Source organism: Penicillium waksmanii, assembly GCF_028829765.1.
Source record: "Penicillium waksmanii strain IBT 27052 chromosome Unknown utg000010l:1.0-3698451.0:1.0-3701458.0, whole genome shotgun sequence".
NCBI lineage: Eukaryota > Fungi > Ascomycota > Eurotiomycetes > Eurotiales > Aspergillaceae > Penicillium > Penicillium waksmanii.
This window is the reverse complement of record NW_026643256.1, coordinates 1302112-1319124: the sequence shown is the minus strand read 5'-3', so window position 1 is coordinate 1319124 and position 17013 is coordinate 1302112. Positions and strand designations below refer to the sequence as shown.

Here is a 17013-nt window from a genome sequence, read left to right as displayed (position 1 = left end):
AAGACTCACCGGGAATGCTCACATCATATTTCGGCTAACCCCCTTAAATCGAGTCACTGATGCAATATTCTAGGCATCCGTTCCGGAGATATGGCTTTGCTCGTATATTGCGGGTTAGGATTGGCCCATCGTGATGCGCACCGTAGCCAATCAAGTGACCATAAGAATCCTTGTTGGAAGCGGCTGAAGTACGAGAATGAAGTTTATTTCCAGAAAGCTAACGTTCATACGGGGTAGATCCTCCTATTTCAAAAAATTCGTCGATCAGCTAGAGATTTTGGTATTAAACTGTGAGTTTCTGCCCAGTCATCAGATATTTCAGATTAATTTATACCATCATGCTGATTGAACACGGAGGTTTTGTCTCATGAAATCCAACTCAAACTTGTCGCCAACCTGGGAAATTCTTGCGTACCTAATCCATCCCGTCAGAGATAGAAACTTTCCAAGGTTGAAAGTTACCAAAGTTCCAGCTTCATTTTGACTAAATCTCGACCCAGATACCCACTGAGTATCAACTAGAAGGGCTAATAATAACAAAAGTCTCTGGGTCGAATACATAATATCGATTCGCATTTATATTAAGATCCGATCTTAGACCAGATAAAAGTTCTAACTGGATTAGGTTTATTAAAACAACACTCAGCGCCTTACTTGCCCCAATGACGATGACGATTTTAAGTCCAAAAGCCAACTTCAGGAGGTATTATTTGTTTGGTACGGCTCGGAGTATAGTTGAATCATCTCCATGGCATATTGAATACCTTCAATTTTTGTCCAGTCATTTACTAGTAGTAGGATCTGATTATATCCCGGTATAACTTGAAATAACCTGCAAGCCTGCTCGATTCCGGTACAGGGCCTAGCAGTAATTTCGCGGCCACTCTTTCTTCCGCGGGTTTTTGGTATTGAACGAATTTTTGAATTCGGTTCCAGCAGGTCTTCCACATTAAACTGTGCCAGTGTATTTATTCACTTAACCAATAGACCATTCGATATAAAGTACCTCTGGGCTCTAGCAATTTCAAAGTAAAGCTTCAAGCATGTTACTGGGCACTGTATGGCAGTGTATGCTTAGTATTCAACAACTAGTACCTAGGCGTCAAGCGCAAGGGTCTTATAGGAATTAATACTAGACTTTAATTAGTAGATCAAGATTCTTCGAGACAAAAACTCTCACTGAAACACATTCATATTGTTGAGGAATGGAGCCTCAGGCACCAGTATCGCTTCCTTGTTGCTGCATTCCCTCCTAGATATCTAGTCATTCGCATGCATCCACCACTTTCATGGTTCTGAGCTTCTGCCATATATTTACCATGTAAATTCGCAAGGTGACGATTATAAATCCTCTTGTCCAAGGGTAGCTTCCGAGGTCCCATCAAAACCCCTCTCCGGATAAACCTCGGTCTTAGTGGATGTCACTCACACCAATCTGGGCATTCATCCGTGAAACTTTCTGCACTAATCCCCGCAACCTAAATCAATTCTCGCAGTACTACCTTGAAGAAGCAAACTTCAGTCCCCACCTGAAGCACTGCCCTCTTCTTCCCGGAATTCGGTCCTCAACATCGCCGAGATCTCCGGGGTCCGAGAGCTTGACATTGTCACGGCAATCAGTTCCGGTAGATCTTGTACACGCGAGTCCATCTGAAGCGAGTTTGTTTATTATCCGGATGCTGATCATGAACAATTCGGGTGTGGGGCCCAAGTCTTCCCCGCATATGCACTCCCGCCACGGTTTTTCTTCGGAGTATATGAAGATGGGGAAATCCCAGGCTACTGCAGAGCCATGAATGATCATTAATCATTGTCGTTCTTCTTTCTAGCCACAATGATTCAACTGGCACTTGGCATTGCCACCTTGTTGGCGACTGTCCATGCTGCACCAAGCACCAAGTCTCCAACTGCTACTGTCCGCAACGGAACTTATTCCGGGGTCCACAGTAGCACATACGACCAAGACTTCTTTTTAGGAATTCCATATGCTCAACAGCCGGTAGGAAACTTACGATTTACTGTGCCGCAGTCACTGAATGAAGGTTGGGATGGAGTTCATGATGCGAAAGATTATTCTGATATTTGTGTTGGATACGGGGTTGGTATTCCCTCTTTTTCCCCCTACGGCTATTTGATTGCTAACTATTGCTTAGACAGACTCTATCTGGTATCCCCAGTCGGAAGCCTGTCTGACACTTAATGTGATTCGTGATTCTTCTGCGAAGAAAAGTTCCAAGCTGCCTGTCGGAGTTTGGATACACGGCGGAGGATTCTACATGGGATCAGGAGCCGATGAGCGTTATAACATGTCTACAATTGTAGAAAATTCGTACAAAATTGGTAAATACATTCGATCTGCTGAAGGAAATTTTGTCAAGCATTCTAATCTGATGTCGAAATTTTATAGGCAAGCCATTCATTGCTGTTACACTCAACTATAGACTTTTTGCCTGGGGGTTTATCAGTTCAAGTCAAGTTTCCGGCACAGGAAATACAAATCTTGGCCTGAGAGATCAGAGACTGGCACTTCAGTGGATTCGAGAGAATATTGCTGCATTTGGTGGAGATCCCGATAAGGTCACCATTTGGGGCGAGTCGGCTGGCGGTATGTCGGTGGGCTATCATCTCACAGCGTATGGTGGCCGAGATGATAAACTGTTTAGAGCCGGGATTATGGAGTCCGGAGGCTCAATTGAAGCCGGCCCATCAAACTATACGACATATCAGTCATCCTACGATGAAATTGTTTCCCAGGTCGATTGTACAAACACAGAAGACACACTTCAATGCTTGCGAGAAGTACCATTTGAGCGCCTTAATTCCGTTTTCAACGGAACATATGGGTATTCTGAGTACAATTTCTCTCCAGTGGTTGACGGAGACTTTGTTCGAGAGTGGGGAAGCATTCAACTCGACAAGCATGATTTTGTCAAAGTTCCTATCATTTCCGGGACCAACACAGATGAAGGCACCGCCTTCGGACCAACCGGAATAAACACCACTGAGCAGTTCTATGAGTATCTGACGAGTCAGGAAGCCCACCTCTTTGTCATGTCCCTTTGCTAACCTCGTCTCAGATGGTTCGCTCGACTTCCAAACACCTCCAAATGTCGCGAAAAAGATTCTCGAGTTGTATCCAGACATCCCCTCGCAAGGTATTCCTGAGTTTTTGGGTAATAAGCGAGTTCCTTCAAATGGCTATCAATGGAGACGTACAAGTGCTTTCGCGGGTGACTTTGTGATGCACGCAAATCGACGACGGCAATGCGAAGCGTGGACGGAAGCCTCCACGCCAGCATACTGCTATCGATTCAACGTACGCTCGGCTGATGTGCCGATCCTCAGTGGAGCGACTCATTTTGAAGAAGTTTCGTTTGTCTTTCACAATATCGCTGGGCTTGGCTATCATTATGGAAAGCCTTTTGCGGGGGTCCCACAGTCATATATTGATCTGAGTTATATGATGACGAGTATGTGGGCTTCATTCATTCATGATCTGAACCCGAACTCCGGGGTAGTCAATCAGAGTATTCATTGGGGGGTCTATGATAAGGAAAAGCCGTTGGATCTGTTCTTGGATGCCAACACGACTAGCCACATGGAACCTGATACTTGGCGCAAGGAGGGAATTGACTATATCAACTCGGTTGCCCGAGCGTTCTGGCGATAGGTACTGGGAGCTGGCAGCCACTCATTAGATCAAATTCTGCGGATAACCAGATTTTCTATTTTGAGAATAATCCGACCTTTTGATTTTCTATTTTCAGAATTAAAATGTTATTTTTGATGCACGTTGTCATTATCTGACCATCTCTTTGTCAATTTCAACAAAGCCTTTGTATGAGCCAAGTATGGATTAATTCTTTAAGCATTATCGGCAAGGGCACTGGCTCATGAAAGGTTCAATTTAATGAGACAATAACTTTTGCAGGCTAGAATAAAAGCTGGGAGCATGTCAGACTGTCCTTCAAGACTGTTCAAGATATTTATTCCCCGTTAGGGTCAGAGCAAGGAGCATGAAATTTTCCATCAGGTAAAGAAATTGAAATAATCTCATTCTATTTCTAAGCTCTTTCATCTTGATATTTTCTATTCTTTCCATAATGACAGATGAGGGTGGCCCCGACAGCTGCGACAACTGCTCCAATACAGCCCATAACAACAGGCAAGATGGAGTCTCTACAAATGAAAGCTCCTTTGGCAATTCTGCTCGACAGCCTCTTCGCATTCCCCCTAGTGATATTAGCAGGGAGCAGGTGATGCATCAAGAGGCACTTTCCTTATATGCTTCTTTTCTAAATCAACGAGATGGTTATGTGACCTGGATTCAAGCAAATATAAGCATGCTTTCTGATGATCAGCCTGTTGCATTCTCAGAGACTGAGAGAATGCTCAATACTATTTCACGTGGTCTCTCCATATTGTTCCTCTTCCCAACTCATTTTAATGCTGATAAGCGGCCCGGAGCCTGCTTTGGTATTAGAGCCAGTAGAATCTGTCAAGCAATTCGCAAAACCATCAATATTATCAGGGAATCGACCAGTTTTGATCCAAATGCAGGCAAGCTTCTACACATAATCAGTTTACAAATTGGGAGATTGACCCTTGATGGATATGGTGAATCTGATAACAACGCTATCCGCTTCAACAATGAAGCCAATGAATTTGACAATTTTTTACGGTCAAGTGTTCCCCATTCCGAGGCGCCTCAGACTAGTGAGTGTATTATTCACCAAGTCTGGGAGCTGATGACGCGTGCGACATCATTTTGCGACTGTCGCCAGTGCTACCAGGGAAGAATTTCCAGTGATCCACGACTAATGCCCGGTGGAAAACTGCCCATTGACGATTGCTTATGATGTTTTCACTACTACATTCATGCCATATTCTTTTGCAGAGAAATTATGAATAGCATTCTTGTGATTTTTTATTCTATTGCCAGTACTAAAAAAGTCTTTACCTTGGATAAATCCTTCCCGTTAATATCAGTAGTTCAATTTCAACGTTTTCACCACTTCTTCGCTGGTTGAGCCGTCCTTTGAAAAATCTCATAAGACTCCATTGTATATTCCTGCCAGAAAAGCAATCCAATAGATGAAAGCAAATAGTAGTTAAATAGCGCTATGTGGTAGATGCTGGTAATATATGGTAATTTCCAAGAAACAGGGAACTCCAACTCCTCCGTTCTCATAATTCATCGATTGATGGCATTTCATCCAATGTGGTTGTCTCTTTAGTGAGTTCCTCGGATACACACTTTTCACATTGACATGGGAATTTGAAAGATTTTCTAAGATGCTCACGGCGAGAATCTCGGTCCGCAAACCGCGTCAGGTCAAAATATGAGATGCAGCATTCTTCTCCAGGAAAAATATCGTGTGATGCCACGAAAACCATTCGGCCCATTTCATCTGGCTTGTGAACTATCTGCGAAAAAAATTAGTACTTTTTCGGCCAGCAAAAAGGGAGGAATAATGAGTGCGGAGATTTCTTTTACATTCGGCACGCAGGAATGATTGGCTATTGATGCCGTGGGATAGACGGCCGCGGCGAACTGTTCTCCTCGATCCACTGGAGGATTCGGCGATTGCAGAGCACCAGTTTCACGAGGATACAAGCCAAAAGAATTTGCTTCTTCTTGGCAGATAAGATGAAGTATTCGCTCGGTATCCAACCCATGCGGCAGGACAAGGCTATGCTTCAGATATTTCTTCACAAGCAACGTCCACGATCGGACCTGGTCGTGAGCCCAGGTATCAGCTGATCCACATAATGAGTCAATCGCCGCCCAGCCATGTTTCCATTGTTGGGCTTTCAACGCGGCGATGTTGCCGACCGACGCAGGTGAATTTCGCATCTCGGCATGCCGGGTGGCTAAAAGGCGAACAATCAACCACATCATGCCGAAATCATATTCACCTCGTTTAGTCCTAATCGGACCTGCATATCTTTTGAGCCAGGTACATTCAAATTCGTGTCGGTATTGGTCGGTGCTCTGGCAAGTATTGCTACACCATGCAACGTCGGGAATGCAGGCTTTAGGGCAAGGGAGTCGCCCTAGTTGGCGGATAGCGCGACGATTACAAGCGGGATTGCTGCAAAGGAGATCATCGTTGGATTCCGGCTCATCCACGACTGGGATAACTGCGTATGGGCGATCAACGAGAAGGCGGGTGCCTTTCGGAACAAGGCCCGACACTCGAAATTGGCGGCCTTTGATCGGGTCAACGCTCTCGATCAAATGCGGGTGGATCCAGTCGGGCGTCTGGGAAATCGCATCTACGCGAATTGGCGTCGATGAATCGACAGTGATATATACGACCTCGGACATGGTGCTTTCGTGGTACCGGGGGCTCTCGCAGGGCGCAATTGGGTCTGTGGTGCTTACAAAATCGAATTTTGAGGTCAAGGGCAAAATTTTTGCTCTGGATTTGTGCTCAGAACAGGACCGCACTGCTGAGCAATCCGTTTGGTTCTGGTGGACGAGTGGGCCGGTTTTCGCCATTCTGGGCCGCGTCCAGCCAATACAATTGCCATCCACAGCCCCGAGGTGAGGTTATTCCGAGCGACCGCGGATGATTGGCGGTACTATCCCACGCATAATTTCATGCATATCATTGGCCAATGAAGCTTAGCTTAAGCTCAAGGATCCATGCAAGGAAGCAGTGAGATTTATCATAGGTCTTGCTCTCTTCGATTTGTTTGTGGACCTTCAAGCGCCAACGGGCGGTGGTTTTATTCCACATCCTATCACGCCAAAATTCTCTTTTGTTCTAGGTGAAATCGGAAGTAAAAGAGCGAACTCGACTGGATTTTGGCTGCCCTAAAGCGTCGATAGCGAGTTGATTAATTCTTGGAGTGAAAAAAAGAGAGAAAAAAGAGAAAAAAAAGAGCAACGCTTCGCGGACCCACATTTCGGCGAACTTCATTAATAGAAACTCAGAAATCCAGATCACATCCACACAGAAAAATGTTATGAATGCTCTCTTTGTCCCATCAATAACCAGTCCGGTTTCAAACTCTGACGGACTACGAGACAGGGGCTTGAAACTTGCCGAGTCGGGTCCTCAATAATTTGTATCAGCCCGAGACCATTAAACTTGCACACAAAGATAAATACTGGTTAGGCGCAGCTTGCATAGCAAAATGCGGGTACATATACAATATTATGATATAAAATCAATGGCATTGATTCTTTGTCAACTGAATGATGAGAAAGAAACCGGGTGCATCTGACTCTTTAAGCAGGAGCACCTCCTATAGAACAGAGCATGCTGGGTTGCAGTTGTCACAATCGTAGGGCCCCGATGAAATACAAAGGACGAAATGTTCTTAATTATTAGCATCATCCCCACTACTACCCATCTCACAATTCTTCTCTTGAATTCTGACTTCTCATATTATTAGGCATGCCATTTGCCTACGACGAATTTAAGAAAAATCGCAAAGACTGGGTCAATGAGCTTCAATATTTCAACAAGGTATGGTACAGGTCCAGAAAAGGTCGACGAAACCATTGGAAGCGCAAGCAAGACTTCATCGAAATGCTCCAAAGCCAGCTCAAACAATTTGTGGAAAATAAATTCAGTGAATTGACTACAGCCAAATGCTTTGAAGAGAAGATCCGAGAAATCTTGGAGGCAATCAAAAAAGTAAATGAGGATGCGGTTATCCGTGGAGAAGTACTGAATATGATCACTATGGCAATTGGCCGACTCACCTTTGATGGCGGATTTGGTGAAAACGACACCTTTGCAATGGAATGGGATAAGCGGGCAATGAAGACCGATGAAACATGGCGTGAGAATGCGCCAAGGGATGGAGATGTAAAAGATTTTAGACGGGAACAACTTCGTTCCATATGGGCATGCCTCTCTGTGGTCTCTGAGGGTTGCAATTGCCTCCAGTGTATTAAGCGCCGCCCTTCATCCAACGCATCGACAGCGGTGCCAGAGACTCGGACTGCCTGGGCTTTCATACGACACCATTGGCAAACTTTACTTTCAGGTATCTGATATTTGAAACTACAATCTCCTTATCTTGATTTGAATTAAATTCATTGGAATCCTTGCTTGCGCGCTCCTTTCTGTTCGTATCGACAAACATAGTAGAATTCTCGACCGTAATCAACCTAGTTTCACGGCTTTTGGCTTATTCTTTGTTATCGTGCGTATCTTCGGGGGAATGAGGAAAAACAATGGCCATTTTTTTCTTTGAGAGAGCTCTTTCAACCCTTTGATATTAGCTCAAACCTCAAACCTCCGTTTTACTAAATTGACTCGTATTGACGTTTCCTCGAGCTAAATATAAAGGCGGCGTGGAATGGCAGGGCATGATAAAAAATTTAACATAGTTACAATCAAACGCGAACAGTAATTCAGCAATACCTTACTATATACCGCCGTAGCTAACTTTCAGCCAAAATGACTACCACATCTAGTTTTTCGGTCTATTCTCCAATTTTTATAATTGCCCGAGAAAACATTGTTAGATCCCTCAGAAACAAGAGGAAGCGACTAACTACAGATCCTGAAAATGAATACGAAGACCTCGCGACCTTTTTCAAAGAAAACACTAACTATCTTTGTACCCTATTAAGCGCTGACATATGTGAACAGAAAACCGGAAAATGCTTCCTAGCCAACGTCAAGCTAATAAAGTGGGCATTTGATGAGTCAATCGAAGATGACCAGGTGGGTATCGACCAATGGACCGAAATATTGGAAATTCTTGTAATGCAGGTAGGTAGGTTAACCCTTGAGGGATACAATACCTCTGATAAGTTTGCTTATAATATGAACGAGGAGGCAAAAGCACATAACGAGAAATGGCGAGAAATTACAGATCAGGAGGATAAGGATAGGGAAGATCAGAAGAGGCAGCGTTGGCTGCATTCGACGTGGCCGCATTTTGAGTGGTACGATCAAACATGTAAGTGTTGCCAATGCCTCGAGTTTGAGAAGCCTAACCCTCTAAAGCCTAGTTGAATTTCGGAGTATGAGATTTCTGAAAGAGTGTAGCTGGTGTTGATTTGAGCAGATCCAAGGGCGAACTTAAATAAAGGTGGCCCCAGTATTTCCATGGTTGCATAGCTGACCATGGCTCTTATAAAACAACTTGTTGAATAAATGAACTTTTTTTCTTTGATGATTCGGAACTTTTGCAATCAACCTAAGACTTCCGCACGTGCTAGTAGTGTGTGGAGCAAATTCATATAGAGCTAGAGAGTACTATAGTAGGGAACAGGCATAACATCTCTGTCCAAGAAGAATTGCTACATTCGACGGTGAATCAGGGAAACTTCAATTCTCCTGGTCTCTTTCAAAGCTTTGTCCATCTATTAAATAACTTTGTTCAAATCTTGTTTGTTCACTCAAAGAGTAATAAATGAAAGACAAAGAATGACAATCCACCTTTGTCCCATTGTCATGATACCGTCCATATTAAAAAGGGGTTGGATATAATAAACATCAATTATCCTGCCAATCCTCATTAAGCGATTCTTTGAAAATCCAACACTCATTACCCAGAGTCAACATGGATGGACGAAGCCGAGCTGTTGATTGTACCTGGGAAGAAAAGTCCAAGATTTTTGCTTCGAAAAGAGATGATCTAGTTCGCGAATGTAAAGAACTACAAAAAAAAGTGGCAGCAACCTTGAAGAACCCTTTCGAGCCAAGTGACGAGGGGCCTGGCAACAGTCAAGCTCTCCGTAGGTCAATGAATGACCATTTCATGCAAATGCTTCATCTTCTGTACACACTGGATCAACTAGGCATAGATGAGACAAAAGCAGGGCTTTGTTTCCGCGCGAAAGTACAGATACTCAGATTCATTATTGGAGGCGTCATTGAGGATGGCTCAGTGAGACTGGCCGATCATCGCGGGATTCTTGATGTCGTAGGCACACACTTTGGAAGACTTACCCTTGATCCCGATGGAGTTTGGGATGAAAACGCAGATCGGATGGATGACAAGGCAGACAAGGTATTTAAGCATTACCGTGACCTTGCTGAGAACGCCGGCCGCCGTGTCTGGCGAAGTGAAGTTCTTGGGCGGGACTTGAGGTGGTTCCACGACTGTTGGCGCCTGGTTGCGTGGTATGAACCACAGTGTGGTTGTTTACAATGTACCTCCAGGTCCCAAGTGTGCACTTTCAGGGGGGCATGTTGGAGGCAGGATGATTATGAGGTCGTAAATCGTGTCGGGATTTCACCGGGGGTCGAGACCTTAGATCCTCTTGAGGGTTGGGAGATGGAGATGAATGATTGTTTGGGTGAGACTTACTAACAGGTGTGGTAGGAGTTTGAGGGTATCGTGCTGACAGATGCTTCACTTCCTTTACTAGAGTTGATTCAATAATGGCCAATAACCAACCTCTTTCTTTGTATGTAACAATTCACAAGTCTCAGCAATTGTCTCATATCAATAGCTACTAGTACCAACTAGCCGTATATTAGCTACTACCTCAACTATCACAATGTAACCAAGCTAAAAGTAACATTATCCATGGATAATTCGCCCCACAACGAGTCGGACAAACACCCGGACATAGGTAAGGACTTTACCTTTCCTGTCTTAGTATACCATATATACCTCGATAACCTTGGAATATAACGACCAATCCGTATCTACCACGTGCTTACTATAATCACATGTCAAGATCCAGATTTAATCTAAAAGTACTACGTCATGACAAGCCATTCGTAGATTTGAGCCACACTCCCCAACTTGAAGGCGAGGTCAAGGCCTCACCCGGATCTTCCGAGAGTGGGGTCTCAGACCATGTGGCCATCTCGATTTCGATCCCTCGAGCGCTTCTAGATTAATGTCTCAACGGTCTCAGCGCCACCGGCGGGGTTCATAATAGATATGAATGGCATCCGAGGTTCATGAGTTCGGATCCGACGGCGCCGAGGATGTCCCAGCTTAGTCAGGTAATTAATTAATTTATGTTCTCTCCATGTCGTCATTGGGTTAGTTCAAATCGTGCCAAATACAGTAGTTTAATCTCGAACATGCTAGAGAAAGCTAGTTCCAAAAAAGAAAGGTAACGAACGCTTCCAAACATCAACGCAAGCTAGTTACGTAGTATGAATGACGGAGTGCACGGGAAGTTCCCATAGACAATCATCATCATCTACCGCTAACTACCCCGATCTAGAAGTCGTCGCCGCAGACTATTAAACTAAGCGTAAGGAGTCTACAATAGTAGTAATGTTCCTATTTACCGGGACGGGACGGGAAGGGAAATGCCGATCGGAAAACAAGATGCCGATCGAGATCTCGCGTGGGGATCACGCACGACTTGCCTTCCTCCACCAGTTCACGATCAACGTAGTCCTTTTCTAGACATGTCTTAGCCATGCCCCCATCCGTTATTGAACTTTCCGACCCATTGCCGAGCCGCAATATAGTCGCAGAGAACGAGTGGGCTGATTTAGGTGCCTATTTACGGAGTACAGCGTGGCTGCTTGTCGGATCTAAATTCCAGCGCGTGAAAATGAGGCGCTTATAGAGTGGATCCTCCGATGCAATCGGGTGGAGAGCCACTATTGAATTCTTTTCCAGTTACCGCGAATTCTAAAGGGATAAGTGGACGGCTGAGTGGGTGCCATCGTCGCCAGATTTGTGTCCTGCTCTACTCTATACTCTGTACGGAATACGGAGTAGTGGTGCCTTGCTCCGTACAAGGATCCTTCTGATCGGATTCAATGAGACTAGCGACGTGGCCCGAAGCCACATCTACCAAATTTTTCAAGAAACTAACTCCTACCCGAAGCGGTGGGTCAAGATCCTAGCAGCCTTGCGCTGTCTGGTCTGTATCTGACTGTAACCTAGGTATCTGAATACATTCATACATACCTGTACTCCGTACGAGGGAAATACTAGTACCTACCACCAAACAAAGAAAAGCAAGTCTACGGAAAGAAATTAAGGCACCTAGAAAAAAGGAAAGAACCGAAACGTGAACAAAAGCAAAAAAAAAACTCACCGCTAGGCGATACACGCTGACTTGCGTGTGGGCGGTCGATCTACTGTAAGATCCTACGTCAGCCGAAAGAGAGCCCCCCTAGATGAAGCAGCGATCGCCCACGCGTGCATGCAGCATGGGAGATCGGATCTCGGTTGCGATGCCAATCAGCCACGATTTCCTGCAGTACGACATCCCATGCGATATGGTGGAAAGTGAGGCGATCGTACAGTAGCGTACAGTACGTACGTAGCCCAGATGCAATCTCGTAAATATGCACCACGCATGTCACGAGCCGACGGCAGTGATCTAAGTTGGATACATACATACATACATACATACATATATACATACAGTACGTAGTCGGGCAATAGTGGGCAAAATGGCGTCGATGCAGGCGCTAGATCTTGGAACCCCCCTCACGTAGCCGTGGGCCATTGAGGATCAGACCATTCGTCTTGCGGGTTGGGTATGGGGATTTTGGAGCGCTAGTCTCGTCACGATCTACCATCCAGGAGAGGAGAGCGAGAGCGGCGAGACAAAGCCACATGCTGGATGATCCTGTAAGAGCAAATATGTAGGTTTCTAAGGACGGGGTACGGGCCACGGTACCACCAATAGTGTCAGTAGTTTGCGCCTACGATCTCCCATGAAGTAGGTACAAAGCTCATTGTAATTCGTATTCAAGGTCCTCCCCCTATCTACGAGTAAGCCCCTCCACCCAGAAAAATCAAATTCAATAGCGTGCCAGACTGTCGGTACTGTAGCTCGATTCATCTCCACTAGCCCCGCTCATCTCCCCCGATAGACTTTAATCCGCGTGAGATTCCACGGTTTCTCTGGCTTTGTTTGTCTTTTTGGGTCGCACGATCCATGGTCCTCAGCCGCCGCTAGTTATAGCACCGAGTGAGCACTCTTCAAATGGGAGAATATTAATAATAAGCCTACGTGCCCCGCGCATTGCGCTGATCATGATCGGCTTGCAGAATGATTCTTCAGAACTTAGTCTTTGACCCGAAGTTGGTGCGACGGGCTGTGTATGTGTATGTACTCTGTACGGCAATTCTCCTTACGTGTATGTATGTATGAAGGGTAACTACATATACAGACACCGTACGGAGGGAGATGCTGTCTTCGTTGATATTAATTGTCCACTGGTATTCTCGGATAGATCCGGACTATAGATCTGGGGCACTGGGACCCCGATCGGTGATTGCGCACCACTCCATATCAGGGCCAGCCAAATCCCGAGATCCCGAGATCTGATCTCATCGTAGCGGTGACGTGAAAGAAGCAAAAAAAAAATGGGGGCGGGGATGGAGAAAAAAGCCACCAAATACTCTGTACAAAGAGAAACAAAGGAAAGTAAAAGGCACAGAAGACGAGAAGAACATGAAAGAACAAGCCGGGCTCCACTACGGAGTACAGCTACCGCCATCATCGCGGGCCCAAATTGGTTTGGTGCGGGAGGCCCAGGCGGCCGGTAAGATATGGATCTGCTGTGGACCGGCCCTGCAATTTCATTAATGTTTCCTATGAACCAGGTGAAATTTAGAGAGAGGGTTGGAAGAGGGGCGACCTAGCAATGCTAGAAGAAAAAGGTGGATCATGGATTCCACTCACAGACCGACATTTCAAATCATCTCGCTCTCAGTCTAAGCCACCCCCAGCGATGAGGTGTATAGCCTTGTCCAGTTCCTCGGGTCCAAGATGAACTTCAATATTTAATATAATCTGAAGACATACTAGTACAATATACATATGATGCTGCATACGTGTCAAGGTCAAAGGGCATGACTCGAGCACATCAGACAAGACATCGATCGCAGAGGCGCAGCATGGGCCCTCTAGTTCCAAGATAGGGTTTGCCATGGGTACGGATCGCGAGGCTTGTGTGCCGCACGGCACAGGCCAGGGCCGATCTACTCTTGCAGGAGAACGGTGCGCCTGACGGGAGTTGGTTTGGGTGGGAGCCCTGGAGTAAAAAGTAAAGTCAGAGAGAGAGAAAAATAAAAGATGAACCATACAATAACAATACAATACAGAACGCCTCAGCATGATGCGTACTAGTACCTAGTTGTGAATATTAGATTGGCCAACTACATGTATAGAAAGCAGACTAACTACTACGTACTGCAGGATACAAGCAGCGGCAATCGCCAATCGAGCCACAACAAACGGGCCGTCATACTAGACTAGCTAAGAATCAGAGCGAGAGCGAGCGAACAGGCGAACAGGCGACCGCAATATTGGTGGATAATACACCCCGTGCGCAGTACGGAGTCCTCGTAGTCGAGATACAAGTACAATATTCGCCACTTTGCGGATCTATCCTGACGATGAACGGAGTACGCCGTGCGTTCGATTCTTTCGATTTATTTTATTTTATTTCAATTCGATTCTTTCAATAACCCATCACGCTGGGAATACTATCAAAGCACGGGTAACTCCCATGTTCGAAATCAATGAAGGATTGACGGGGTACCGCGAACCACAGCCACTCGCCATCTCGGCCGACACCGGATCTCGGAAGCGGCGACTTGGATTCTTTGGTATGGTTCGTCTGTTATGTCCCTTTGCAGCCTTCTACTATTAAGTCATATTTTTTTTCTTTCGCGCGACGGGTTCGGTTCAAGCGACGTGGCAACGGAGAGCATGGCAATTCAATGCATGTCACTGGATAGTTACTAGTGCAGTGCAGTAGTTTGGTTCATCTGGTGGATGTGCAGCACATAGTCGCGGTGGAGAATACCTTATTGGTCTTCCGCCAAGAGACTTTCTTTATTTTTCGAGCAGCCAAGCAAATAAGAAGGATGGATAGCTCCATACGGAAGGAAGTGTATAGACTATGTACGGTCAATCCATAACACATACGCATTCAAGAAGCGTGGTAATTCGTAACTGTATGTACTATGTACGTAGTATTCTTATTCACCGATCTCCACAGGGATGTGTCAACGCGACCACAACCCCGATTGGGTTGTTCATGGACAGAACCCCCGTTCAGATCACACGAAGTGGGGAACAACGCAGACGATTTCAAATACTGCAAGGATGCGATCGCTGCCATCCCATCCCATATCCTCATATCCCTGCTAGTCTCAGCCTTGGCCCGGAGCGTTGGGAAATCCACCAGATACAAATCCAAATTCAAATTCAAATCCCGATCTCAGTCTGGCTCTGAATCTGACTCTAACTCTGACCCCTTCTCGGTAGTCGCTAACTTCAGTCCAGGATGGACAATCCAGTCGGTCGGGACAGAACTGGTCAATCAGCCCCGACGCCCCCATCAATACGAAGTAGATCCAGTCTTTCTTCCAAATCACTACTCCGTAATGCATAGCCTCAGGCTAACCAGGTCGATCGATCTCTTCCTTAGGAAACGAGATCAACAACTACTACTCCTTGCCAAAAAAGCTCCCCCCACGCACATTCATACGGACCAAACCTCGGAAGGATGAATCGCAAAATTGAAGCGGCAGCCGATACTAGTCCCCCCCCCCCTTCCTCCCTCCCCACCAAGTCAATCCCTCCGAACAGGGGATGGGGCCCTTCGATCGGCCCCCAAACCTCTTTCAGACGAACGGGGGCCTGTCATTCTCTCGGAGATAACTCCTACGAGTACAAGTAGACTTTCAATGACAAATCTTGAGACGCGCGACGCGCCACATCACCGTGCCCATCCCCCGCGTACCGGTGATGATTCGCGGGAATCAAATCAAATCAAATCAAGCGGTCTGACATTTCTTTTCATCCTTCTCAGCCCCGGGGGCTTTGCGGAGTAGGTACGAGGTACGAGTATTCCAACAGGATAGAATGTCCACTAGGATTCAGATTTGGAGGATTTGGAATTCGCCGAGTAGTAGCACGGAGCGGATGGGGTATACCGCTCTTTCTTCATACGCGCATAGTTACTAGGCTAAGGTAGTCTCTACCTTACTCCGTACGTATGTGTCTCTCTACATACGATCGATCGTGGGGTCTGTTCCCCTCCTCTCTCCTCCGCCCGCTCCCCTCCCGCTCCCGCGCAAAAATGGAAACAGAGACAGAGACGGATATGGATATGGGTATGGGTATGGGTATGGAGCCACTTGGCCCGCATAACCCTGCACGCTTGGCCGATCCGGGCGCCTGTCGGCTGCTGCAGCATCGTAAATTTACCGAGTATCTGCAGCTGTTGCCGTGACGTTTGCTTTTGTGAGATCGGATCGGGATCGGATTTGACCTACCTAGGCTAGATCAGATCAGATCAGATCAGATTTTATTCGATCTGAATGTGAAGGCGTTCGAGTTCGTTAGGCTAGGGTAGGAAAACTCTGCCACGTTCAGTTCTGTTTCTGTTTCACGGAGTACAAGAAAGACTGTTTACCTCTTTTGCCACAGGCATTTCACATACGTGTTGCCCTACCGTGACCCAATTAATCCTTCCTCAACTCACCAGTAACCAACGCTTGCTTAGATATTGGTTGAAAATCTCTGTTCGCTTTTTGCCTTCTGCTCTACTCTACTACTACTTTTCGCCCCCATGTGGCCATGTTAATGTAATGCCCAGCCTTTTCGCGAAGGCACCAGAAGCATACATAGTAGTAGTTACTAGGAGTGGGATATCAACCATGGAACGGAGTTCGCGGGTCCGGCCGTGACTTCATCGGAGGACCGAGAGATTCCCACCCACTCGTGGCAACTCTATACTACTAGTTACTAGTAGTAGTAGTACTCTAGAATAATCTTAATCTTGGCATGTCATCATAATTTGCAATTTTATTGATTTTGGGGTAGGAGATCTTGCGAAAAGAAAAAGGATTGCGCTGTATCTTGCCATCAGGGTTCTTCCAAATTGCCACCCGCAAATCGTCATGAAAAAATACTAGTAATAGAGGGATATGCTATAGCAAGCTGTCAATCAAGCAAAAAAAAAGAAGAAAAAACTTTCATCCATATAGACCGTGGAGATGCTAGAGAAACCAAGATCGTACACACATCAGAGAATAAGGGAAGTACTAAGTAGACATACTCAGACACGCACCGCACCGCATGCA

At 45.9% G+C, this 17013-nt stretch overlaps 5 protein-coding genes across 5 annotated transcripts; 4 read left to right on the top strand and 1 right to left on the bottom strand.

Annotated features, from left to right (window-relative positions):
- Positions 1-1834: 1834 nt before the first annotated feature.
- Positions 1835-3670, top strand: N7481_012459 (uncharacterized protein; the record flags this gene model as incomplete). Its single annotated transcript, XM_057271678.1, has 4 exons — positions 1835-2098; positions 2154-2340; positions 2408-3028; positions 3078-3670. The coding sequence occupies 4 exons, from the start codon at positions 1835-1837 to the stop codon at positions 3668-3670; spliced, it is 1665 nt and encodes a 554-aa protein (XP_057115866.1).
- Positions 3671-4103: 433 nt separating this feature from the next.
- On the top strand, positions 4104-4859 carry N7481_012458 (uncharacterized protein; the record flags this gene model as incomplete). The annotated part of the gene is made up of 1 exon (XM_057271677.1): positions 4104-4859. The coding sequence occupies one exon, from the start codon at positions 4104-4106 to the stop codon at positions 4857-4859; it is 756 nt and encodes a 251-aa protein (XP_057115865.1).
- Positions 4860-5187: 328 nt separating this feature from the next.
- N7481_012457 (SET domain-containing protein) lies at positions 5188-6331 on the bottom strand (the record flags this gene model as incomplete). Its single annotated transcript, XM_057271676.1, has 2 exons — positions 5188-5427; positions 5498-6331. 2 exons carry the CDS (start codon positions 6329-6331, stop codon positions 5188-5190), a joined length of 1074 nt encoding a protein of 357 aa, XP_057115864.1.
- Positions 6332-7409: 1078 nt separating this feature from the next.
- N7481_012456 (uncharacterized protein) lies at positions 7410-8015 on the top strand (the record flags this gene model as incomplete). Its single annotated transcript, XM_057271675.1, has 1 exon — positions 7410-8015. The coding sequence occupies one exon, from the start codon at positions 7410-7412 to the stop codon at positions 8013-8015; it is 606 nt and encodes a 201-aa protein (XP_057115863.1).
- A 1522-nt stretch (positions 8016-9537) lies between these two features.
- Positions 9538-10290, top strand: N7481_012455 (uncharacterized protein; the record flags this gene model as incomplete). Its single annotated transcript, XM_057271674.1, has 1 exon — positions 9538-10290. The coding sequence occupies one exon, from the start codon at positions 9538-9540 to the stop codon at positions 10288-10290; it is 753 nt and encodes a 250-aa protein (XP_057115862.1).
- Between the last annotated feature and the right edge of the window lie 6723 nt (positions 10291-17013).